This window comes from Micropterus dolomieu, linkage group LG20, assembly GCF_021292245.1.
Source record: "Micropterus dolomieu isolate WLL.071019.BEF.003 ecotype Adirondacks linkage group LG20, ASM2129224v1, whole genome shotgun sequence".
NCBI classification, from domain to species: domain Eukaryota; kingdom Metazoa; phylum Chordata; class Actinopteri; order Centrarchiformes; family Centrarchidae; genus Micropterus; species Micropterus dolomieu.
The window spans coordinates 17,485,662-17,512,733 of NC_060169.1; the positions used below are offsets into that span (position 1 = coordinate 17,485,662).

Here is a 27,072-nt window from a genome sequence, read left to right on the forward strand (position 1 = left end):
GGGGGGGGGGGGGGGGGGGGGGGGGGGGGGGGGGGGGGGGGGGGGGGGGGGGCAGTCGCACACCGCCTGTAGAAGAGCCCCTAGCGCCAGACATTAGTACTGGCTTTGCTGATCACTCTGTCGGATACACAGCTTGAACATCGCAGTGTTGTCGAGGCTGAAACACGGTCAGGGCTTATGGACAGGCGCGTGTAGCTCCCGGGATCCCTCTCCGTCTTTCCGTGCACTGAACGGACTGCACCCCGTGAGTCATTTTGACACCTATCTGGGCTTCTTTCCGCGCTCCGGTCTTTCTACTGCAGGGCCTCTTCAGTTTACAGGAAAAAAGTGGGTGTTTACTCACTGGTGTTCCGGCAGCAGCGGCGGCGGCGGCGGCGAGCGCAGCGAAGTGTCCTCGATGGCAGGCTGGAAGGACGGCTCGGTGCAGGAGAAGTATCGGCTGGTCGTGGTCGGAGGCGGCGGTGTCGGGAAATCAGCCCTGACTATCCAGTTTATTCAGGTCAGTATGCGTTCAGCCTCGCCTTTGAATTTAGCCGTTGCTTTGATTCCCCTGCTTATCCGAAAACACGGCGAAAGAGCTACTAGGGACGGGGGGAGGCCAGGCACGGGAACCCCATAAGCAGATACCGGGGTCTGTTTTTCCTTCTCCACTACTTTGCCGAGGCCTACAACTCTTTCCCGAGAGGTTCATAGAAGATGTTAGGGTGATGTGGGGAGTCTTATATTGAGAATTATACGAGGAGGGTCGGCTGTGACTTTAACACGTCGATTTCCGAGAGATCGACTTCCACTTAGCAGTTTATAGCCGCCAAAAGAGAAAGGAAAGTGGGTCTACAAAGCTCCCGACTTTCCCTATTTTATTAACTTGCTGCCGTGTTGTTGACAACTCAAGGTTTTAGTCTGGAATGGTCTACCAAGCCAGAAACCTCTAGTAGGCTAGAAGAACAGTAGCCTACAGAGAAACCTTGCACCAAAATCACAGTAGTCCCTGGAGGAGTATGGTTGGAGTAGCCCACTGATACCCTCAGAGAGAAAAACGCACTTTTGAAGTAATTTTGGAGAGCCAGCGAACTCATTAGAAATATGTGAGCTAGACTTAGAAAACACGTTGGGGTCGAGCTATTATGAAATAAGCAGCAGCACAATCATGTCCATTGAAGGATGGTTAACTTTTGGTTTCAGTAACGTTAGAATCTCTCCAAGGCAACCTCATTCGAAAGCGCTTCCAGTAACCGAAGACAAACATCTGACACTAATATACATATTCTTAGAAATAAAAGTGTAGGCCTAAACTACTTCCAACCACTGAGACACAATGTCAACTAATCGTTGTCACATAGAAAAGGCATGTTAACAGTTTGCCTCCCATCAATCAGTGGTTGCATTGCAGCACACTGCAGACATAGCCTGCCTTGCTTTGACCTTTCAGGTCCATAATGGTCATTACACACACACACACACACACGCACGCACGCACGCACGCACGCACGCACGCTGTATGAATGAGATGACAAACTTTGCCCTTTGCCTTAAGTGTGTTTCCCCCTTCCTGACCAGACTGCAGGCAGCTGCATGTCTCCACACTGTTAGACAACAGTGGGCTGGCACATGTTTCAGAGTGGGGGTGAAAAGCTTGTGTGTGTGTGTGTGTGTGTGTTGGGGGGAGTTGTGTCTAATGAGGGTTCAAAAAGCTCATTAACTGCATACCAAGTAAAAAGGGATCACATAGCAGTGGCACAGATATTTGCCACAAACTACTGACCTTACTGACCTGAAGCAGGGGAGCATTTAAAGCTGAATATATACCACTCAGAAGACATTTGACTTGGTTTAATGTGCTCATGGTAACAACACAATATTGGAGATGTGAGGTTTCTGCTTTTGTAGTGTGAAATCACCACACACTGTTGCTGATAGTATCAGAATTATCTACAAAAATGCCAATCTTTATATATAGAAGATCATACCTGATATCTGCTCTTACAGTAGCACTTGCAAAGATTGTTTTATCATTGCATTAAGGTGGATTTACATGCTGACGGAGGTAGCAATAATCCTGCAACCTCCATTAAGGAGTCTCTAGAAGTCTCCTGTCGGAATAATGGACAGCCATACCAATGATCGACTAATTCAGAAGCCCATTCTTGAATTACCTAAAGCATATTATTTCTGTTCGGTGAGGGAGTTCATCCTGTTACAGTTTCTTAGAAGATAATATCAATCTGCTTGCTTCTTCCCATACATTTCATCTGGGAAGAAAACAGTAAAACAGAGTACCAGTGTATACTGTCATTACTTTCAGTGCTGATTTGGGATTTTGCTCGAACATCCACTTTGTGTGTATTTTGTATTCAGTATGTGACCCACAGTTAATTTCCTCTCACGCTTTTCTCATTGGCATATCTGGTGCCGTAGAAGTGAGAGAGACAGAGATGTTGACAGCAGGAGGAGGACCTACATCCTCTTCAGAAGTTTCTAGAAATTGCCTGCCAAGGGGAAAAGACCTAACAGCTGGTTGTGAAGTCGAGGCTTTCCCCAGAACTATGTTTGAGTGTTGGGAGGTTTGGACGGGTGGGGGGTCTGAGTCAGCCCGGGTGGGTTAATGGTCATGGACCATGTGGAATTTGGCCTTTCAGTAAAGGAAGTCCCTCTATTGCTGGTCTTAGGGCCTTATAGTTTTGTATGGAAAAACATGACCTGCTTCCTGAATCACTGGAACTACGTACGTGCATGCATGTGTGTGTTTTAGTGGAAATCTTGACAGAGTATTATATTCAGGGTTATGTGTTTTGACAGAAATATTAAGTACTTGTTGCAATTTTCTACCAAGAATCATTGCAGTATTACACAGTATTACATGTTATAAAAAGTAACATCCTATAAGGCATCCTATAAGTACCCATCTAAATATAACAATCTAAACCTAAGTGTAAAAAATCTCTTCATAACCCGAAGACCTTGCTTTGAAACTATTGGTTGGTTTGCTGGTTAGCAACGGCTGCTGACACTCTTGCAACACTTTTTCCACAAACAATATTTGCTTGAATTTGTTATGGTTACTTGTTCCATCAACTTCATAAGTAGAAAAAATATAAAAAATGTTGCGTACTAGGCTACTGCTGAGACAATTTATTATTTCATATCCTGTCATCTAGTAGGTAAGTAGTTACTATTGTAAATAGGCCAGTAGAAACAGTCTACTACAACTGTCCCAGTGTGACTTAATAGAATAGAGGTGCTTTCACAGTTTGAATATCCAGTAGGGTCTTTTCGTAGCATCACGTTTTATTATTTTTTGCGTGCAGTGTGTGAGTGTTGGGACTGACTGTGGGCGACCATGACACATTAACATTTTAAGAAGCACATTTTCAAACTTGTGTTATTGTAAAATGTTCAATAATGGAGTTATTTGACACCTGAGGTTTTTTGCATTAGTGTTAAAGTTGTCATAACACAAGCGTCTGTAGAAAAAATGTTCCCATCAAAAAAAATAAATACATTTTTGAAAAAAGCTTTAATTTACATCAAGAAATATGTGACCAAATAAGTAAATAAGAATATAAATCAGTCTAGCTTTGGTTTGATACTTGATTCTATGAGCATATTTCAGTCATTTCTCAAAAGGACTGAGGTTCGATACCTAGTGCTGATCTTGAGGGTACTGAGCAGAGCCTAAGACAAAAAATGGTCTACTGTGCTGATGCTGGGATTTCTGGGAGTCAGGGGATAAGAGATGATGTCCCTAGCAAGAACAAAGTGGCATGTCCCATGGAGCTGCTGGCCAACCTAATGCAAAGCAGTTGACTGGAGCTGAAATAGCATTGGGATGACATAACATTGAGTCATCTGACAAAAGTTGTGGAACACAGTGTGTCGTTTAATGTGACGTCTATGAGGGAGGAAGCGTCCCAAGTAAGGGAAAACATGACTCACACTGGCCATGTGAGACTGCATGTGGGGTGGTTTGTGTAGGTTCGTTTTTATCCCCCAAAATAATAGCAAATCAAAACCAGACTTCATTTACACAGAGTTACCATGGATGCTACTGGAATGAGACGGCTCTGTAATGAGATGTTGTGTCATCTGATTGCTGACTGAAAAGCATGGTGTTGCTTGCTCACATGCTTGCTAATATTAGTGTGGTGGCTGCCTTTGGCAGGGGAGATTCATGCCCGAGAGCAGAACATCCTGAGTGATCAAGTCCAGACAGATAAGTTGAGGATTTTTGTAGACCTCAGCTGAAACACATAAGTGACCTCTCTTTCTTTCTCTCTTATACCCATACACCCTTTCTACATATCTCGCATATTTTCAAGCATGTCTTTGATTACATAGATATGGGGTCATCTAGGAAGAAGTATTAATTCAATAAAGCAATCCTGCATTATAAGGAGAGCCCTCCTTGGGCATTTGGAGGCACGGGATGGGAATGGTAGTAGTGTTGGAGATGAATGCGCCGCCATTTCATGTGAATTTCTCAGAAACAGCCACAGGTGGTTAGACAAAAGTGTTTGCAACGACGCTTTTGTGCATGTGTTTGTGATTTAGTTTAGCAGTTTTAGTTGCATGTAACACTACACACAGCATACTCAGCCCATTTTTGGATACGGGTAGGTTTGTAACTTTCTGTCTGGCTCAGTGATATGTCACATGCCATGCCTTTGAGTGCAAACAATTCCATTCTGACCGCTGTTTCTTCATCTCCTTTAAGGGAGTTAATATTTTTTCTTTGTAACGGAAGACTGAACCAAATGACACTAAGCTATTTTTGAGGCTAGGGGTTGCAGCTGTGGCAGGTGTGTGTGTGTGTATGTGTGCGCCTGTGAGGGCAGGTGAAGAGTACATTGTTTGTTTAGCTCTGTGGGAGGGTCACCTGTTGATTTCTCACAGAACAGAACCACAAAGAGAGCAAATAAGCCCTTCATTGGTTTTCACAACAGGAACTCTAACCATGAAGTAAAACAAATGTACATTTGAAGTACATAAACTACAATTATCATATTTAAAGATGTGGAAGAATACCCAACAGCGCTATGTCACCCAGAGAAAAAAAGTGTGCCTCTTCAAATTGTGTTACTATCACACAAAATGTAAATTGCAAACAACCCCTGCAGACCTGCTGTTTTTGTGAATGGTTTCACAATTACTCTGCTTGTGACTCATCCACGCGGTTGACAATATCAGCATGCACAAAAATGAAAGAAAACTACTTGAGTTCTGCATGCTTTGAAATCAGCATGCGAGTGTGTATATGTAAGGCTAAAAAACAAAATACTCTCAGTCATTTGATAATAGGTCTTTGTCATTCTTATTTATTTTTAAAAGTACATTTAGTATAAGGGGTCTATGTTCTGCTTCATGTTACTATGCTCCAGTAATGACTTAACAGTGCTATTCAAAATAATAGCTTGCATGCATTGAGCATAGTACCACACAGTCTGTGTTACTGTACCTTATTTTCCCTTTCCTTATGAAAAGTTAATGTGACAACTATATTGTATATATCGAGAACAATTTTTTTTTTCGCTTACCTTATTGCTATTATAGAAACATTTGTCCTCCTTATAGCATCCTTCAGATGTGCCCAGGTCAAACAACCCGGGTCCTACGCAGGACTCTGGAGTTCAGTAAGACGAGGGGAGGAGGACTGTGTGCCTACGTAAATGATGCTTGGTGCTCAACCGCAGTCAAAGTGAAAGGACAATGTTTATCAGATGTGGAATTTTTAATGTTGAGAAATCGGCCATTATATCTGCACAGAGAATTCTCAAGTGTTTTTGTCGCTGTTTACATTCCTCCAGATGCAAAATCAAAAAATGCACTACAGGTCATCAGCAGTCACATGAAAAAACAGCCAAATGGGGACCATTTTAGTCTATCAGACCATATTTCTCTGCTTCTTCAGCCCACTTACGCCAGCTGATTAAAAGGGTCAAACCACAGTCTATGGGTCAAACCAACAATGTAAACAGTCAAGGTGTGGACAGATGAGGCTACAGCAGCTCTGCAGGACTGTTTTGCCAACACGGATTGGAGTCGGTGTCGGTTCAGAGAGGCCGCCACCCAGGTGAGCCTCATCAACCTTGAGGAATGTACATCATCAGTGACATCAGCAAATGTGTTGATGATGTGGTGATCTCTAAGACGATAAAATCATTCCCCAATCAGAAGGATGAATGGAGAGGTGAGGGTTCTATCCAGAGCCAAAAAATATGGTTCTCGGTTGGGTGATGAAGCTTAGAGCACCACCAGAGCTAGGACTGGCATCAAGGAGGTGAAGATAGGTGGCAGGCCATCAGAAACATCACATTCACGCTGTACACCCACGACTGCATCCCTTGACATGGAGAGAACTCTGTTGTGAAGTTTGTGGACGACTCATCGGCCAGCGGACCGGAGGGCTCTGCAACATGTGACAAAAACTGCTCAAAAGATAATTGGTACCCATCTCCCAAGCATCAGCGATATCGGTGAGGTGAGGTGAGGTGAGGTGAGGTGAGGTGAGGTGAGGTGCCTACGCAGAGCCCAAAGGATATTAAAGGACAGTACCCACCCCAGCCACAGCCTGTTCACCCTGCTGCGTTCTGGAAAGAGATATAGAAGTTTCTGCTGCCGCACCACCAGACTGCAGAGCATCTTTGTCCGACTCCCAAGTTATCAGACTATTAAACTCAAATTCATCCTCCACTGAATGTAGTTCATTTCAGTCTACCATTGTAATAATTGCTTTTAGATTACTGTATATTGACTGCTACATAGCAGAAGGGAGTTACAATCTCAATTTTACTTTACAGTCTGTTGTAATGTGACAAATAAATCTACCTTGTACCTTTTCATGAGCAGTGTTGGAGTAACGTGCATTCACCCATTAAAATAGACAAGTCTATCCTGCATCCCCGGTTTGTTTTGAAGGGACTATAGTTCTGCTGTGATAGGAAAACATTTAATGAAAACTAAATCACCAGCCATCCTTAACTGGTCAATTTGTATTGTCCTTCTTCTATGTGCATCTTTTCTTTTTTCAGATGTCACCGTGGAAGTGTACACACTTAATTATACATCTTTACTTCTCGGACTTCAGTAAACATCAAACTCTAACCAGATATAACCTAGCATAAGTATATTTCTAAATACGTTTTTTCTGGGACCAATTAGGTATGAATTCGGCAGTTCTTGTGGTTGGTGCCTGTGAAGCACTGAAGCAACAGACGTGTATAGAGCATACATACACTATTTACAAGTTTAGTTTTCCTTTGTTAGACAACTATACGCTCAGGTTTCTGTGTGTAAAAGTTGGCATATCATAGCAACAGTAGTAGGAAGTAGAAATTTGAATTCTATTTTTTTCTTATTAAATTGCACAATTTAATAAGACTGCCAGAAGTTATACCAGACAGAGGGACGTCAGAGTGGTTATGACACAGTGCTTTTTTATTGATGGTGGCAGGGCATAAAGCTGGCAGTATTGGTTGTTCAACATCTTTGCCAGAGCAAAGTATCTCAAAATGAAAGACCAGATATCCATATAATTTGCCATGAATATTTATTGTTCCCAGAGGGTGGATCCTGATGTTTTAGGTAGCCTTTCTTGTTGCACCAGCAACAGCCCAAAACGTATACGTGTGCATAAGCAATATATAAATGTAATGGGGAGATTGCCATGATATATACCGATCACATTCTTGCCACTATCTTATAATGTAATGGGTAGCCACGTGTGCAATCTGCTGAATACATTCATGCTTCCATGGAGATAAACCCATTTGATTATAATGGCCCCATGCCCTTTTTCACCGAAAAATTCTACACATCTAAGAATTAATTCTAATTAGATACAGTGAAATGTCTAATCAGTATGTTGTTTTTGCCATTCAAGATGTTTGTATTTTGGGATGTGATGCATATTGCAGCACCAAGGGCCACTAGTGACACTATTTTCTTGTTTGAATCCGTGGATACGGTAAATGCAATCCCATTGCCAAGGTAATTTTCTTGAATGTGGCACAATGCCAGACAGTACACCATAGGAATGTTCATGCAAAAGGGAGTTTGGGATCTCTAAAGACACTCCCACCCATCTGGGAAAGCTCGAGAGACTAGCAGGTCATCCCTTTTGCTTCAAGCTAATGAGAAACTATCCAGGGAGTAAGACTACTATATTTACTTTATTAATCAGCAATAACTGGTAATACAATAAAGATATTACAACACGAGGCACAACTGGATGTTTGTATATTTTTGTGGAACTAATAGGAGTACAACACACCAATTTAACAACCATTTCACTCCCCTTTCGTCTGTTTCTTGAGTGACTTTCAGTGGCCTTTATCTGTTTACACATGTTGACTAAAGTTGGCTTGGATCCATGTCCACATGTTTGTCCATACACACATATACCAATGCTTAAACCTGAAAGAACAATGGTTACTGCTCACCTTCTTTTGTGAGTGTGCTTCCTCATTCTACACACTTCTGCTGTGTATTGTTATTGCATGTGTTTGTTTTAAATAAGTTCTGTTTTTCTTTTCCATAAAAACTCTTGTCACTCTTATCATCTTGTGTAATTTAGTTTTTGTAGTTTACACAATAATCTCCTTGTTCAGTGAAAGGAGAACTTCATCCCCGATGTGGGGCTGTACCATTTTTGTTATCTGGCGTATGAGCATATGACACCCTCCTCAAGTCAAGAGAAATGCCAGTAATTATTAGAATGTATCCATCCCACTCATCCACACACACCCTGACTCATATGCAGCCTTGAATACAACAGTAAGAGAGGTAATATCAAAAGATAATATAAAAAGAATATATCTTTTAAGGTGATGAGATTGGAAAAATTGGAAGTTGCATGGTTAGTTATCAGATGCTCTCTAAACCAGTCCCCATTCATTTTTCCTGAAGAATCTCCTCTGCATTGTAAAGCAGAATTGTTAACTGGAGCGAGGGTGTGATCTGCAGTGTGGCCAGCCAGACATTACAGATCTGAGATCGGATGATAATTTCACCCTCTTTGATGTCTCTCCCTCTGTGTCTCTCTGCAACATCCACTTTTTAATTTATTCAGTTTGTTTGTAAGACCCAGCGCATATTAATAAACATTACTGTAAATATGCTAAAATTAGCCCAAACATTTCATCTGTTATCCCTGGCCACGTGCGAAGTTGGCAGCCGAAAGTCAAGTTTCACTAAAACAGATGTAAGGTAACAGAAAGAGTAATGCGTGTATGCACAAGTCAGTAAGACACTAACAAAAGAGCGAAGAGTTTAATCTTGTATAAGCATACACTGAAAAAATTGGTTTGTCCTGATGGCACATGGTTATAAAAGCCAAGCCTATATACTTCCACTACTACAGAAATATTAAAAATCAGTAGTGGTACTGTTAGAAAGGTATTGCATGTCGGTGAATTGACGCATTAGTTAATGCAGATTTTGCTTAATATATTTACATTTCCTTTAATTTCCTTTTTGCTTTGCACAACATTCAATTTTGCAGCCTATTAAAATTGCCCTATTTGAATTATTTTAAGGATGAGTTTTATAATCCTCCATTATTCTCCACCATATAGTGGAGAATAGTTAGTAAATAAACACATAATCTTTATAAATTTCATTGAAAGGTAGATCTGAACTTCACTTATCTGTTCTTAGACAATTAACAGGGAAGGAGGCAATGACTATATCCAAATGATTACTGTGGTAGTTACTTAGAATGACACATAGTAATATGCAGATTCTAAAGAAAACTGAAACTTGATTAAACATCCGCAGTCTCTTGATGCTGCTGAGATTAACACAATAATCAACAGATTGTCCCTTTGCATTTTTAAGTTAGCAACGAGTATTGAAAACTGGCAAGTAATGAAAGCATAAAGTCACTGAATGTCTGTTCATATTTATAATGTTGTTTACTTATTTGTTGATCTGATAGTTCCAAAATGAAATTCAAATGTTTTCAGACGACATTTCACCTTTTACAGCTTTGCCATTTATCACTAATAAATGGTGGGTGGGGGGGATGCATTGAAAAATTATTGTTCTGGTATCTGTACCAAATCATGTTTTTACGACGTATGAGTTGGGCCTGTGGTCAGTGCTGTAAGAGCTTCTTTTAAACCTAAATATCAAACCACAACATGAACGTGATAAATATACATCGATAGGTGTTTTGACTCTTGTGTTAATAGAAAAAAAGAATGACTCAGTTGCCGTTTTCTGGAAACATTCTACTCTCTTGATCTCAACAGCTCTTCACATGCTGCTTTTCACTTTTATATGTAATATTACATCATTAAATAAAGCCTGTACATGCTAAATATGACTTGCAACAAAAGAATGTGTTCTGTGGTTCAATTTAGGGCTAGGCAATAAAACAATAATGATAATTATCGCGATATAATTTACTTCAACAACAAATGTTCAATAAATGTTTTCATTTATATCTTGAACAAATTAGCACTTACTTTTTCTATTAAAACATTTATTTTGTTGAGGAATCATAATTGTTTTGAATATTCTACCTCAGAAATGTTAAGTGATCCACTGTTTGGCAAGTGTTTGTCATGTTCTGACCATAAAGAAGCGTTTAAAACAACAATTAGCCATCTGGTTTTGTCACCTTTCACCCAGGAGCAAAAAACCTTTTAAACTAGAAAGAAATGATTTGACATTTATCGTGATAATTATCTATAATTATTATCGATTTTTGGCATTATCGCCAGGCCCTAGTTCAATTTCATACATTTTACCATTAAAAAAATAATTTTAATGATAGCAGTATGAGGCATAAAACAATTTTATGTGTACTTTGGACTTGTAGCATTTCCCTCTGAAAGGTAAAAAAGATTCCTACATTCACCTGCGATATCCCCCCTTGTTTTCCGGTCACTGCCCCTGATAGAGTCACACAGACAGCGAGGGCAGTCGGTTCTTCTGTGTTGTTTTTTGGCTATTGTTCTGTATTCACACATAACTGTCCACAGTATCAGGTCTCACATCTCAGAGTCATATAACAACAACTCTGGCTATGGGAAACTGACATGCTACAAATAGAAACCCACTCCCACCAGCTTCTAACATTTAACATTCCAAATGTATGAACACCTTTTGATGAGACAGTCTGTTTTTAATCAGCATATTACTGGTGCTAGTGTTGATTATATATACTGTATAGTGTTGATTTTGTCATTAGTGTGTATCCCTTTTGGAACTTTGTCTACGCTGTTATTTAAAATAGTACTGCTTTCTGTAGTGTGTCACATGTATAGGGGACATTTTTCATGCAACTTAGTTGATAGAGCACTATGAATGGTTCTTTTTATATGTCCTGTACTTGTCGCTGATGTTGGGCCCAGAGCTGCCTGCCAGGCAGCTGGTGGACATTTGGCACGTCTCATTCAGACACTGTCCAAAAGCCTGTGGGGCACCTGCTGTCCATCAGGGGGAGGTGAAGCATGGAATGAGACAACCCCTCAACAGGTGACAGTACAGCACGACTCAGTGTCCAAATGTGCGGACGACAATGGCCAAGTGTGACTTCTGTCCTAAACAAATGAGCTTCTGACTCTATCTCCCACTGATATGATACCAGATCATAATCCAAAAGGCTGTTCAGTAACCATTAGGTACACGTGTAGATACAATCGGGAATATTTGCGTCACACAGCTGTGTGTGACTGTTATACTGATCTAACACATGCAGCAAATGTGACTGTATCTTCAGCAACTGTGTCTGCAAGCCTGGTGCAGAATTCTAAATTGGCACACGCCAGTGCACACTAAGTCAACAGCTGCCTAAAAAGTGTGATTGGTATGTCTAACCAAAACATCGTCTTCTCACAGCCAGGCCTTTCTAGATGCTAGTTAAAGCATGTGGAGCTCAGGTCCCTGCACAAACAAAAGACTTTCACCTCGTGGAGAGAGTTAGCACTCTTATTAACTGCAACTTACTACTTGTCAGCAGCGCAAATTTGTAGGTCAACTTTTGCCATGCTATTCCATTGGAATAAATTCATTCTGCCGTTTAAATGCTGGATCAGTCCACTTCAACCAGGAAGAGATCGGGTGACTTTGAAGGCCATAGCATAGGATTCACATCATTTGTGTACTCATCAAACTGTTCATCAAGACCTGCCATCACCCATCTGTAATTGTCTTCTTACAAGAAATCACAATTGTGACATACACAAATGTTGATTATTATCATTTTCTATACCCATGTAGAAGGACTTTTAATGATGGGGACTGGACAGGCATGGAGGAACTCGAGAGAGAGAAGAGAAGATGTTTCCATTAGGTCTTATTTATGAGGAGTTGCCTGATTGAGTAATACCATTTCTGGTGCCTGTGTTGCAGGAGTGCTGGCCTAAAAGCACAACAGTAATGATGCTGTGTATCTGACATGATGCCAGTGAGTGGCCCCATTTGCTTTGACATATCACTCCATGCTAAGAATTATAGTCTGCTGCAGAGTACACTGGTGCAGAAATACACACTCAGCAGTTGTACTAGGGGAGAGAGGGGAGATGGTGGAGAAGACGAAGTCATCCCTGCAGGTGCTGTACAGTTAAGTCTTTTTAGAGATGTTCGGGAGAGAATGGATCCTTTTAAAGTAGGTTTCAATAGAAAATAGTTTGTCGTGGTGTAATATGTCAGTTATGGGCATGTCCACTGACTTTGTGTTTAGTTATAAATTATTAATCTTCTCTAATCTTAATTGGTAAACCAACTCTTTGGACTCTGTGACTCTTATTTATTTTCAGCACTGATCAGCATGCCATTATTTAGTCAGTCATACGGTTTCCCTGAAAACCATAGACTACAGACTGTGAGCCACACTCCGTTGAGTGACTTTGTATGGGTTTTTGAAAGTCACACAGTAGTTTCTCTGTCCACACAGCCACTGCAGTAGCTGGTGTCCTCTTGCTGAGCCGTCACAGTAATGCTTTGTTGATGTGAGTGTGTGCAGTACTACTTCTGCGCAAAGACAAGCAGAGGGAGAAAAATTTAATAAAGCCTTTAATGAAACAAAAACATATGCAAACACTACACTGTCTGAGACAATGGGTCACAACAAGGCTTGACAATCTCAATATATAACAGTGTAGTTTTTGTTTTATAAAAGCTTAATGGCCGGAGAAACTGCAGGTGCTATTTTATCTTTTACTGGATCTATTTTATATTATAATCCCTACTCCCTAACTACAGGAACTTTACAGACATATTGCTCACTGTTCTGTTGGCGCTTGCTTCATTTCTCCTCTACATCTATTCCACTTAATATGGGATGATTTTGATATAGTCACATGGGCCAAGGTTTTCCCACTTCCACAAAAGCAGGCATTGATGAAGATTCACCAGAACAAAACTCAGTCAGGGGGACTCACTATGTATATTAGAGAGTAACTCTTATCAAAATAAGTCTTTTATTTTCTGTCCCTCCAAGCAAAACAAGGAAGGGCTGTAGAGAAAACTGCATCGATAACCCAACAATGGCTAGGCTTAAGGGAGGCTTAATGCAGGGAAGGGGAACATTAGTGATGTCACATGACATCAGCTAGAACAATAAGGGTGGTTCACGCAGTTCTCCGTCTTTGTGTTGTTCTGTTGAATCAGTTTGTGGGCTTCTAAAGTATTTGCACAGGTCTCCACTTGTAATTCAACAAAATGTTCTTATGAAATGAAGATAAAGAAATAGTTTGTAGTGTGACCGCTATTGAGCAAACAGGCTGCTTTGAGCGCAGTGATCTGATGGAAGAAGGCCTTTAAATGGCACCTCTTTGATTTTGTGACTTTGAGCAGGTTCAAAAGTGTTCAGAGTCCAGCACACATTGATATTTAGCTGGGGCGATTGAAGTCTTAATGCCAGAGAGGTTAGAGGAAAGCAGGGGGTTGACTGTGCCAGGAGTTGGCCTACTTGGTGGGACATTTATCCTCTGCTTTATTCTCTGCATGAGTGCTATCCCCGACTCTACAGCCTTGAATGCTAGCTGGGCCAGTCAGCTCATACATTATGTAACTTTCTTTTATTGTAAAATGCCAGTTGGCTATGTTCTGCATAGTACCATTTGATTGTAACCATTACTACTGTCTGTTACAATGACAACCACAGGAATCTGGGAATATGGCAACAGTCCTTTAGTTCAAGCAAAAATGTAGGACAGACAACAACCAATTTAACCCAAATATGAACATTAAATATTTGGAAGTGAAAATGAATGGTGAACACAGTAGAATGTTCATTATAATCTTCCAATTGTGATTACACTGAAAAACTGTGTGCGTGCAGTGCCACTGGGAGTACAGTAGCTCAAACCAGGGAGTAGCATTTCAGAATTTACAAATACATTTACTGGAGCTGAAACGATTAGGCGATCAATCCATTCGCCTATTGACAGAAAATTCATAGGTTCATTATTTTAATTATTGATTAATCATGACAGTAATTTTTCAAGCAAAACTGTCAGCATTCTCTGATTTTAGCTTCTGAAATGTGAGGATTTGATGTGTGTCATCTATAATAGTAAACTGAATATCTGGTTGGATAAAGCAAGGAATTTAAAGACACCGCTTTGGGCTCTGGGAAATTATAATGTAAATTTGTCACTATTTACTGGTATTTTATTGACAAAACAATTAATAGATTTATTGGAAAATGATATGTCAGATTATTTGAAATGAATATAATCGTTAGTTGTAGCCGTGACATTTACAATGGACCGTAATAGTTTTAACTTTAATCTCTGATTTAAATTTTAACCCCTTGACACCGATTGTCGCAAATTCACATCATACCTCTTCCTTGCAGACTGCAAGCCAAGATAGCACATGGATTCCACCAATGCCTGTTGGTGCATATTTGATACGTACCTAGGAACCTTTTGCAAGCCCTGGTTTCTCGTTTATGCCTTTTGTCGCTAATTTGCATCATACCTACACATACCTGAATTTATATCTTTTCTATGTTCTATAGACAAATTAACAATCTTCACTTAATTTAACATCAGCTTGAAAGCAAATAAAAACACAAAGAATGTTTTTTATTTTTTGATTGTAAAAAAATTAAGGGGTTAAATAAGTGTGAAAACACTGTCTGGTTGATCATCTGACCACTTGAGTCCTACTGGACTGTGATGCGGATGCGCCCCATTTCTCAGCAAGTGACTGAGTAAAATATTGTCATAGCCAAACAAAGAAATTACCAAAAGTCCAAATATTATCACAAAATAGACATACATTTCAAAGGCAATAGAACACAGAACGTTGACATTGATTGATTGAAGGATTTATTGATTGATTGGTAAGAATCATTCTGCCAGAGGTCATATAGTTTTCTATAGAAAACGAAAGTCTACATAGAATATAATTTAGAAAACATTCAAATATTGAATATGTATAAATATATATAAATAATATTGAACATTATTAGGGGTACTGGAACACCAAAAAAATCAAATAGTATATGGGTGTTGAAGCACCAAGTACGTAAAAGAATTAAAGAAGAACTAGTAACGTGATAGCAGTGTACCGGTGCTTTTTATATTTTGTTTGTGCAGCTCATAAACAAAACATACCTGCCACACCTGCAAAAAATTAATGGCTTCTGTTTGTTCGTCCTGAGAGAGTCCAAGGAGAACAGAACTGTTCTTCGCTGATTAGTAAGACCCCACATGAAATCCATTTAAAGGATTTTTCCATTTCTTTTGACAACTTGGACCTTTTTGTAGTTTTGGCCATCATCATTTCTGTTGCTTACAATAAAAATTAAATTGTCCTTTAACTTCAGATGGGCAGGATCTACAATTCGAGTGAAGTCATGGTACTGGATGGCTTTAAGCATTATGCTAAGGTTTTATCTGGTGGGGCAATGTTTTTTACTTGTCTGCCGGCATTTAAGGACAAGGCGATGATGCTATGGATCTGTCATGCATTAGGAGGAAGAGAGCTTGTAGGAGTGATGTGCATGGGTTCATTTAATTGGGCATCGGGCCAAAGGATCAGCGCTACCTCTAGACTACATTGTCTAACTGTAAACATTCAAATGCACTGTGGATGTTGAGCATGCACCATGATCATTTGGCTTTACAGTAGTGGTTTAAGACTTTTGGAAATGACTAGTGTCAATCAAAACTTTTTGTTATTTCCAAGTCATTCTCCGCAGCAATGTGTAAAGCGTAGTGTTCCCAGCTTTAACAGAATAGTCCCCAGTGGCCCTTTTAAGGCAGTGAACACATTGTGTGCTCTCTTTCTCTCCTTGTGTATTAGGTATTGAATAAATGACCTTTCTGGTGTGCATGAGCTCATGGGAAAAGTGGGTGTTTCCACAGGAAGTTAATGCCTTTCCCTCCCCCTCTTTTTCTCTTTCTCTCCCCATCTCCATGTAGCCTACAGTCTCCCTCCCCCTCAAATTTTTCATTCTGTCTTATTTTTTTCCTCTTGTGCTCCTAAGTACTCAACAAAACAAAGCTCCTCACACAAATTCAGGTCACTTGTGTAAAACCTTGTAAAGCATGAGAAGAAAGGCGATGATGGAGGAAGACAGACAGTGTAAAAATGCAATTTTGCATTCTCATCTGTTAAATGTTAAAACCTTATGGTGGCAGCTGCTCAGAGTCCAGCCACAGAGGTATGGCAAAGGTTAAACCTGCGCTTTTGTTTGGGGACAGGAAGTGATACAGATGCCCTCAGTCAAATTTCTGTTTTCTTAGATTGGTGCCCCATGCTACTCTGCTTTGGTGTGTGGTGCTTAGGTAATCAAGAAAGGTTTGACTTATGCACAGATTACAGTAGATCAGTGGACTGAGATTCTGAATGGTTCCAAGTATATAGGTATAAAAAAAAGGAGAACGTTTCGGAGAGATATTTTACAAAGTGTAGTTTACATTTATTATCAGTTAACCATCAAGAAAGAATGGCATGACTATGTATGCCATTATACATTTTTGACGAATTTATTAGCCTGTACAATGTATGAGTTGGTCTTGTCATGTAATGACATGTTATCAGAAATGGATCATCACAATTTGTCACCTTCTGCTGCTGTCTAGTTGAGGGTGCGACTTGGCAGGCTGCAGACTGTCTGGCCTGAAGTTTGTGTCCTTAATTGAAATTGCTGCACTTGGCTCTGGCCCACCGAACAAGTCTTAGAAATGGCTTGTTTCACCTGTCAGCTTGAGGGCAACTCCCCCCAGCCAACCACTCCTATGCAGCTTCTTGGTGCTGATGTCTCACTCTATGTAGCCATTGGTATTGCTCTGTCAGAAGAACTAAACGCGAGGACCAGTTTGTTGAAGCTTAACACTCACTGTAAGAGAATAAATATATATATATATATATATATATAACTTTATTTAACCAGATAAAAGTCTGACTGAGATTTTCCAGAGTGACCTGGCCAAGAGAGCAACAGGTAGAGGTATTTCCTGATAGTGAATGATCATCGTTTCAGACTTTTTTCTATTGTGAGGTTTCAGTCTTCAGCCACTTGTTATTCAGCTGGGCTTCTATTTCAACATGTTTGATACAATTGGCATGTGTCTTGCACTGTGACAGAGTTGCCCATTGAATCTCAGACAAACACCATCATTAGCCAATGAGAGCACAGTTCTGCTATTGTACTAAAGGTGCAATTTTAGAGTAGTTTCACTGATTCAAAGGTGTGTTGCAGTGAAAAAACACTGTGACTATCTCTTCAATTTTTCATGAACAAAGCTTACTGATTACACAAACAGCACGAGTCTTGAGAATGAGAAACCCCTTCAGTTTACTTTGCAAAATGCATGAAACCACGTTTAGCTTATTTTCACACCCACTCCTCAATCCAGAGTTGTTCTATCTTTTTACTATTTGTTCGTCCACAATGTGCACAAAACAAATGCGTTTGAGTGATGGTTCTGGGGTTATTGGGAATGCCTGTACTTGATCAAAATAAGATTGGTCTTACTCCCAAAATTCCAAATGACATAATCTATTGTAGTATGTATTAGGTGGCAGACTGAAGTGTGTTGGTACAGCTAATGAGGAGGCTGGGGAATATTATAAATCTGCAGATGCGTTATTTTCCTAGAATAACGCAATTTAATGGCATTCAGTATACATTTTTCTTTAATTAAAGAATAGCTACAGCTGATGATTTCTAAGTCAAGGTCTGTGAATTCTCATTGGGCATTGGGCCATCTGCAGAAGGTAATTAACTCCTAGCCGTGTTGATGACTGTTTGTTTTAGCTCAGCATTCCCTCTCAGTATGACAGTCCAGTAGGCAGGCGCACCATTTCCCCTCATCTGTGTAGGTGCAGTGTGTTTTTGTTAATTAATTGCCCAAGGTGTTTTGTGGGTTTTTATTGTAGTTCAAATCTCAGTTTTCTGTGTGTTGCTGCTGAATCATTGGTTTAGTGCTTTGTGTAGTTAATATTGGTGAAAGAGCAGTGAAAGAGGTGGCTCTAACCAAACAAGTAGGATAACTGACAGAGATGGAAAAAGGATCTATATTTAGTGTCAGTAAAGCTGTTTGTGTGGAGAGGAAGTGGGTGCATAGTGCAGCATGATGTTGATTACACGCCTACACATATCACATATTCTTGCTTTCCTTGAATGTGGCAACTAGCAGTCGTAAGAGAGGATTCACTGCTTTATGTCTCGATTGAAGAGTTGTCGGCTAACAACAAAACCAGACCAGGTGCATGAAAGAGATTTATATTCAAATTATGTAACACTACAAGCTGGACCGCATGTGGCATTTGATATTTACATTGAATAGTGAAGTGTTTACAAGACAAATACACCTACACTGATTTGATGCTATCTTTATGTGGCAAAGATTTGTCCATTTGTCATTTCAGTCATCTTTAAATGCATCACTGATTTGAAAGTTATCGCTAGATAGTTTAAAGTATTTGTGATTTGGTTGTTGATCTACGTGAAGTTTTCAACAAAAAATGTGATAATAGATTGAGTAATTTTAAGACATTTTTCAAGAAAAAATGATAAATAATTTTGGGCTCCAGCTTCTCAAATGTAATAATTTGCTGTGATCCTCTATCTTACATCATTGTCAAATTGAATTTGTCCAGATACTGAACTGATGGTCCGTCTGTGTTTCACAAACGATCCAGATACATAACAGCTCAGCACAAAAAGCTGTGCTGCAGCTGAGACTCATCCACCATGGATTCATGGTGAAAACAGGCCTCTAATGTTTTCCTGGTGTGAGCGTGCATGTGCTGTGTGTGGGTGGAGGTCTGGGATGTATGGCTGGAATGCTGGAACTGAGTGACAGGTTTGGACTTTGGTAGGTAGGCGGGGTAGGGGAACATGTCGTCTGTGACATCACCACCACCCGAAGGCTTGGCCCGGGCCAGCTCCCTGCTTCAGAGGTGGAGTTTCCTTCCTGCTGAGCTGACCGGGGCTGACTGTGGCCTGATCCACCTTGCCACCAACATCTACTGTACTGCAGCTTGTTTCTGCAGGCTTTTGGATTAGTCTCTCTGTCACTTATTATGTTTTTTTATAGTTTTCCATAATGCTCAGTTTTGCTTATTTGTACGTTGTGCCTATGTAGCTACTAATTTTCTTTTGCATTCTTAAGTTAGGACACCTTGATTTGATAGTCTACTTAAAATTTACTTTCACTGCTGCTGAGCAGAGGTGAAAATCCAAGGATGTTAATAATCCTGTTTTTTTCGGCTCACAAATGCACACGCTCACGATGGTGGTCATGTCAGCACTGCCTAATAATTGCCCGAGTGGAGCTTCGGTTCGTTCTTAGTTCTTTTTTTTTTGCGTCATTCCTCACTCCATGGAATGTACAAGTTGTTATACAGCAAGTGTATGTGTATGTGTGTGTGTGTGTGTACAGACCAAACTACGCTACACTTTAAGAACTGAGCTGTTGTCCCCACTGTGAGTGTCTCCTCATGGCAGCTGTCCAATGTTTTCATGGAAATCTGTCTAGGAATCTGTCTGCCACCTCGGTACGTACCTGTGATATAGTCTGTCAGATAACAGTAAGAACACTGATGTAACAGCTTGTCTTGCAGATATGTTGGATATCATCTGAAGTGTTTCCCTATACCAAAATAATAAATAGAATTTCCAGAGAATTTCTTTCTAGTCGACTGACAAAAACTATTTTGATAATCCATTCATCTTTCCAGTTATTTTCCCTTAAACAATATCAAAGATCTCTGGTTGCAGCGTCTCACATGTGAGGATTCTTCTCTGTTTTATATCACTGTAAACTTAACACATCTTCAACGTCACTTTGGGCTTTGAGAAACAGTTCTTCTTTTTTACATTTTATATTCCAAACGACTAATCACTTAATTGTAAAAAAAACAAAACAGGCAACAACGTTAATGAATATAATCATTAGTTGCAGCCCTAAAAGGTGTCTCAAGAGTATTAACATGTTCTTTGATATGTGCTTAATGCTGTCTTAACAAAAACAGCTGTATTACTTTCACTTTGCAGTACCTTGTGGATGCTATTGCCCCCCGAAACCCTGTGGCAGCGTAACTCGACTCATACAACCTGATTCATTCTGGTTGAGCTGCCTGTTATGTCTGATGAAGTCATGGACTAATATAGGGATTTATAGGTCATAATACTGGCCATGACTCATGCTGGCTTATGTCACATAGTTATTGGTAGTCCTCCTGAGTCATGTTGCACTCCCTCACCTAGCCAGTCGCTGCCCAGCTGAAGCACGGCCAAGCTGAGCTACAGCCCTGTTAGTGCTGGCTCTGGGGCTGCTGGCACTGCAAAATCTATCACGGGAAACGGCTCTGAGAGAATCAGCTCAGCCAGAACAGAGCTCAGCAGCTACGCTACCCATGCATGTGGAGAGAGAGAGGAGGAATAGCCTGAGTGGTGCCGCTCTCAATGCGGCTTTCCGAGGTTGACAGAATAGGAATAAGAAGTTGACGGGAAGCCGAGGTCACGTGCTAAAGCTACGGCTGGGAGAGTGGTGGTGGGTGGGACAAGAAGACACACAGCTTTTTTTTTTCTTTCTTTCTGTCTCTGTCTGGTCATCTGAAGGCACACTGGCAGTGTAGTGCAGTGCAGTGCAGTGCAGTGAAGCACGTTCTAGGATACACAGTACTGATGAATTATTGAACAGTTGTGAGTGGATGTGACATGGGACAGCATACTTGCAAGGCCTGCATGATATGAGGAAACAATTGCTTGTTACTAATCAACCAATAAGGACCAAACTGATACATCTGTAACAATTTTAAATCAACCAAAAATATTGGTCATGCAGCTGTATCAGTCAGGCTCTAATCAGAATTAAGGAAGCGATAGACCTGCTTCTTTTTTCTGATCTGCATCAGCTGTCTCTGTATTGCTCAAAGAGTCAGATGAGATGTGACATTCAGTATGTTTGAGCCCCTGGCAGGCAAATAACAGCAAATAAGCAGCGTGTGAAATGACACTCAGCTTCACACACAAACATGACTGTAACTGTAAATGTTTGATTTGGCTTGTTGTTAGAACGTCAGGGAATCTTGTCTGAGTTTTATATTCTTGTGATCACTCTGTTTTAGGGTGTTGGTTTGACATTCCCCGAGCACTCCCCTCAGCTGTCACCACTTAACTAGTCCCCAAGGAGAGCGAGAACTACAAAACATGGGGAAAATGTGAAGGAAAAAAAGGCATGACTCCTCCTCCTCCAGGCTCCCTTCCCCCCTTGGCCCCACCCTCCCAGTTTAGGTCACTAGGAGACCAGATAGTGTCTCTGTGGAGAATGAAAGAAGTGAGTGGTGTCACTGTTGCAACTGAGGAAATGTGTTATTAGCATGAAAACCAGCCTGTTGTCTAAACCTAAGCAGTGGTTATTGTGTGAGGGAATATTTGCTTCACACACAAATGTCTGCAGACAGTGGAACACTATTGTGTTTACCCTCTTGTCTGCAGTATGGCAGTAAAGGTAGAGGTCAATATGGCTGTCTGGGCTGTTTTCACCAAAAACACAAGGACAGAGTGGCTGTGTGTTCTCACATTCATTCTGTTTGGAGCCAGCTGATTTCAGTTGCCCTAGCTGTGTCTCACACCATAGAACATACCCATTCTAAGCAGGATTGCAGTTTATGTGTTGACGCCGGTGACAAAAAAATGTATACAAAATAGAGTACAAATTCTCCCACCATGCAAACACAAAGGAAATGGAAAAGCTGCTAACCACTATCCATAAATTATATATATATATATAATTTATGGATAGTGGTGAAGCAGCTCCAGGAGCCCAAAAAATATAAATATATATACTTTTGGAAGAATATTTTATTGTCTCATTTTTAAAAATATAACTTAATGGGAGTGTTACTCTAAAGTCGGAGTTTGGTAGCCTTTGAGCGTATTTCTTCATTTCCTGTTCCTATTAAACAGTAAAGCTTGTTGGTTTCTGGTATTCTCACTTTAAATATCAGTATATACTAAATACTGTATACAGTTAGTATGCAATTGGGACACAGCTTATGTCTACACCCGACATAATGTATATACATGTTCATAGTTTCTTCTCTCTTCTTTTCTCTCCTGCAGTCCTACTTTGTCACTGACTATGACCCCACGATTGAAGACTCTTATACCAAGCAGTGTGTGATTGACGAAAGGGCGGCCAGGCTTGACAGTAAGTGCACTGCTAACACACCTGACCAGAACACATAAAGACACACATGTAGGCTATGTGTATGTTTCTGAGGTATTATTTTGTGCTCGGGGAATTGATAGCAAAGGTCTGTTTTGCTGCAAGTTGTTCTATGTGTGTGATTTGTGTCGACGTGTGTGTACACACTCTCTAGTCCTCGACACGGCTGGACAGGAAGAGTTTGGAGCCATGAGAGAACAATACATGAGGACAGGGGAGGGCTTCCTGCTCGTCTTCTCAGTCACTGACAGAGGAAGGTGAGTGACAGTTCTTGCCATGTGCAAAGTCACAGCTATACGCTCACTTCTCTTCCTGTCTTTCTCTCTTTCTGTTTGCACATCTCTGTTTACTGTTCACAATCACATTCTCTTTTTCTCCACCTCTGCCTCTCACTCTACTAAACCCATAAATCTTGCACCGATATTCTCACTTTGTTGCAGCCTGTACTTCCGGCTGTTGTTCTTTTTGTCATTTTCTTTTGTTGTCAACACTTCCTCCCTCATCCTGTTCTTTTGATTTCACTTACTTGTGTACCTTAGCTTCTATTTAAAGCTTATATCTAGAATATTTCCACTTGATGCAATGGTGCAATCATGTACACGTAATAACATTATAAATACGTCTTGTGTTTAAGTATGTCACTCAGTGTAAACATTAAATAGCTGTCATAAAGAGTTGGAACACGCCAATACAGAATATACAATATATGATACTGTCAAATGGTGTAAAATAAGGATTTTAAGGATTATAAAGATTTCAGTGCTGGTTGATTTGGTTTGGAAAGAGCGTGAACAGAAAACAGTGAGGCTGTTATCAAAGAGATAAAATTGCTACATGTATTCATGATTCTTATGAATCTCTTGTGCTAAGGTAGACAATCTGAATCCAGCACAGGAATGGCAGACTCCGCCACTACCAATAAAAACATAAAATAGAGAGATAATTACTGATTGTAAATACATTCATTGGCTTTTGCAGAAAAATATGCCAACCATAAATGGTACAAAGAATCTTGAAAGCTAGATGATATGCTGGGTTGAAAATGTTTCTCAGTGATTTTTCTTCCATGTGGTGTATCAGGGCTTAAGTCACCTTTTAAATATTTTTCACATTACACTACATTGTATTCTTCTTGTAGTCACTCTGTCACACCCTGTCTTCCCTGTCTTTGTGTCCCTGCCCAGCAGTGCAGTGAGCTGCATTCCCCTGCCCCCAGCCACAGCCCCCTTCCAATGTTTATGTTGTAAACAGTCTTTCCTTCCTCCATTTATATTAGTCAAGTCTTTCCAGATTTACTATGTGCTCACCAAGCCGTCTGTGGGTCCATGACTGGAATGCCATTCTCGGTTTGTGGTTGCATACTGCCTCTTTTTTTTTCCAGATCGACATTTTTATTTGCACATGGCATTTATATTATAGTGGGACAACAGTCAGGTCAGTACACAGAGCAGAGCGTCAAACAAACAACAAACTGTTTTTTTGTAAAAGTGTGGCTGACTCTTGCTGACATGTTCAAGCCTTCAGTCTGATCCATTGTGGTGATGAACCCAGCTTCTGGGTGATGGGTGTGTTTGTGGGGGTGGGGGTCATTTAGCTATATTGTTATGTTATGTGCATTTTAGATGAATGTATGGTAAAAACATTATATAACCTGTTTGTGCAGAAAAACCACACAGCACCATGTAATATGTTTTACAGCTTTGAAGAAATCTACAAATTCCAAAGGCAAATTCTTCGAGTGAAAGACAGAGACGAATTCCCTATGATCCTTGTAGGAAACAAAGCAGATCTGGAACTACAGAGACAAGTAAGTCCAACCGATTGCAGAGATCTGAACCCACTCACTGACAAACACAGTGTATCCTGCTCATCTGGAGAGATAATATCAACCACTCTGGAGGACTTGCGTTTGCATATTTGAAAGTGGAAGCAAGCGTTGCAGCTGCAGCTAGCTGCTAAGATACAACAGGATGTGAGTGAAAGAAGAGGCTGTGGAAATGGAGGTGTCAGGAGGGGAGAATGGATGCAGAGAAAAGGCAGCGTGATGAAATGATGAATTTTCTGCCTGTTGGTATACAGTGGCTTGTCACTTCTTGCAATGAACCCACACCACCCCCTAATGGTGCAAAGGAGACACATATAGTTAACTACTATCAATGGGTTTTATTCACTGAATTTGGTATTTCAAGAATCATATGACATTAGCTTTTGTTGGCTTATTACTTATTATTTGTTCTATTTATATGAGACATGCAGATGCTAGAGACAACATATCTGACAACATTATAAATAGGTTTTAACTTACTACACATGTCCTAATTAGCTTGATGGAAGCTCTGTTATAGCAGCCTTAACCTAACATAACATAACATAACATACATTTTACACTAAATAATGGTATATTTACCCTGAACAATGGTATATTTACCCTGAACAGACTTTTTAAAACTTTGTCAATCTATTTGACAAATCCACACATCTCCCGCCATGTCAATAATATCCCCCAAACATGGCAGAACAATCTGTAGACCAACCTCTTCAAATGTTAGTATTTCACATTTTTCTAGTATTTGGTAACTGGTCTGTTCAGTGAATGTATGCTAATTTATTAAGTTTACACTTGAGAAATTACAAAATGAAATACAATTTAAAAATGGAACATGCATACAAAGCTGCTTTGTTTTTGGTGTTGTAATACCCACAGTGCACTGTGCACATTTAATGAAAAGGGAAGGAGCTTGACGAGTTTTAAAAAAAAGGGTGCGTGATTTTATGAAGGCTGAGGATGAAGCCTTGTCAAGGGGACATTTTCTGAACAATTGGATGTAAATTGAAATGAAAGAAGTGGTGGTGTTGGAAAATTTGAACAATGAAATGTAATTTTCTAATCCGGTCATGTTTGAATCTATTTCAAACTGAGAAATGAGCTAAACTGAAAAATAACAAAGTTCTTCTTTCAGTATTATTAAGGGGCACTTTCATTTGGATGTGAAAGTCTGAACATATGTGTTATCCACTATGGTATATAGCACGCACTTAGTACTACAGCAGTGTCACAGTTCATACTGTCTGTTAGTCTTTCTTAATGCAGGGATCATTAGTTAACACAGTAAACATTTACAGCAATATCTAACTCAATTAGACTGCTGATAACTAGAGGAGTAAAAACTGGGTACAACAGAAGGGGTCATAAGGCCATGACTATTTTGAAAGTTTTAACGGGGGATTTGTAGATAATATTGAGCATCAAGCCATCAGTAAGCTACTGCTCAAACAGGAATATGCCTATGCACACCTGAAGTTTTATCACTGAGCTGAGATAAAAAATCCAATAGGAGCCAAGTTCCAGCAGCCATTATCTTTTGTGAATATAACTTTTATTATGGTTACTTACGTTGCAACTGGAAGTATTAAATGATAGGACAATTAATTAATAATGGCACTCAATTACTCAAGGGAGCACTTAGGCTCACCCTGTATCGTTTTAGGGCGGATACAGTCCAGCCACTGTGTGCAAGTATTACACTAAAGACAAGTATGTGCACAATCAGCGTATGCTATCACAAACTCACATCTTACATTAACATGGCCATAAACACATGGTTTGTTTTGTGTGATTGTGGAAAATACAATACTTTTACACGTGCTAGACCTCAGTTTACATTCAAGCATCAGCCCATCATTATTCTCTTCTTCCTTTTGTCTTAGGTAACCCAGGAAGAGGGCCAGCAGCTGGCCAGACAATTGAAGGTCACATATATGGAGGCTTCAGCCAAAATCCGTATGAACGTAGACCAGGCTTTTCACGAGCTTGTTAGAGTTATCAGGTAGGTGATGTATAAAGGCATCTTTTCCATATCGTCATCATGCGAATCGTTCGGTGACTGTGCACTTTTTCAAAGGTATAATAACAGCTAAAACGATAAACATTCAACAATGGGCGGTGATGGAGTGGTGGATAAGACACATTTCTGGTGTGAGAGACCAGGGTTCGATTCCCACTGCGACGTATCTACACACTTAACCCCTAGTTGCTCCAGAGGAGTGCGACCTCTGATGAAGTCGCTTTGGATACAAATATCAGCGAAATGACTAAATGTAATGTAAAATTCAGCCACTACAGTGAAGCTGTTGCACATGTTGCTGTAACATTAAATATTCACGACTAAGGGTGCCCTGGTTGTGCCTAGGTAGCCTTGCGATTAAGTTGGCGACCATGAATTCCAACGCTCCTGGTTCACTTCCAGCCAGGGCACTTTGTTGCATGTTTTTTTCCCATTTTGCTCTCCTTTTTTTTACTGCCATCTCTCTACCATCAGCTAGCCTATAAAGCCAAGAAATAACCCCAAATAATAATAATCAAACTTAAAGTTTTGAATAAAAACATCTTTAGGTATTATTTATAAAGAGTTTAACACAGTCTTCA

General features: G+C 40.1%; 1 protein-coding gene across 2 annotated transcripts in view; it reads left to right on the forward strand.

Annotated features, from left to right (window-relative positions):
- Positions 1–95: 95 nt before the first annotated feature.
- The window catches only part of rras2 (RAS related 2), a 29,390-nt gene continuing 2,413 nt past the window's right edge, over positions 96–27,072 (forward strand). The window contains exons 1-6 of one of the 2 annotated variants that reach the window (XM_046032598.1): positions 96–499; positions 21,544–21,752; positions 22,541–22,628; positions 22,801–22,903; positions 24,345–24,453; positions 26,355–26,473. In XM_046032598.1, coding sequence (XP_045888554.1) covers positions 21,654–21,752; positions 22,541–22,628; positions 22,801–22,903; positions 24,345–24,453; positions 26,355–26,473 — 518 coding nt within the window. In that variant the 5' untranslated portion in view covers positions 96–499; positions 21,544–21,653. The remainder of the gene's footprint in view (positions 500–21,543; positions 21,753–22,540; positions 22,629–22,800; positions 22,904–24,344; positions 24,454–26,354; positions 26,474–27,072) is intronic. The other variant, XM_046032597.1, reaches the window with a different exon arrangement.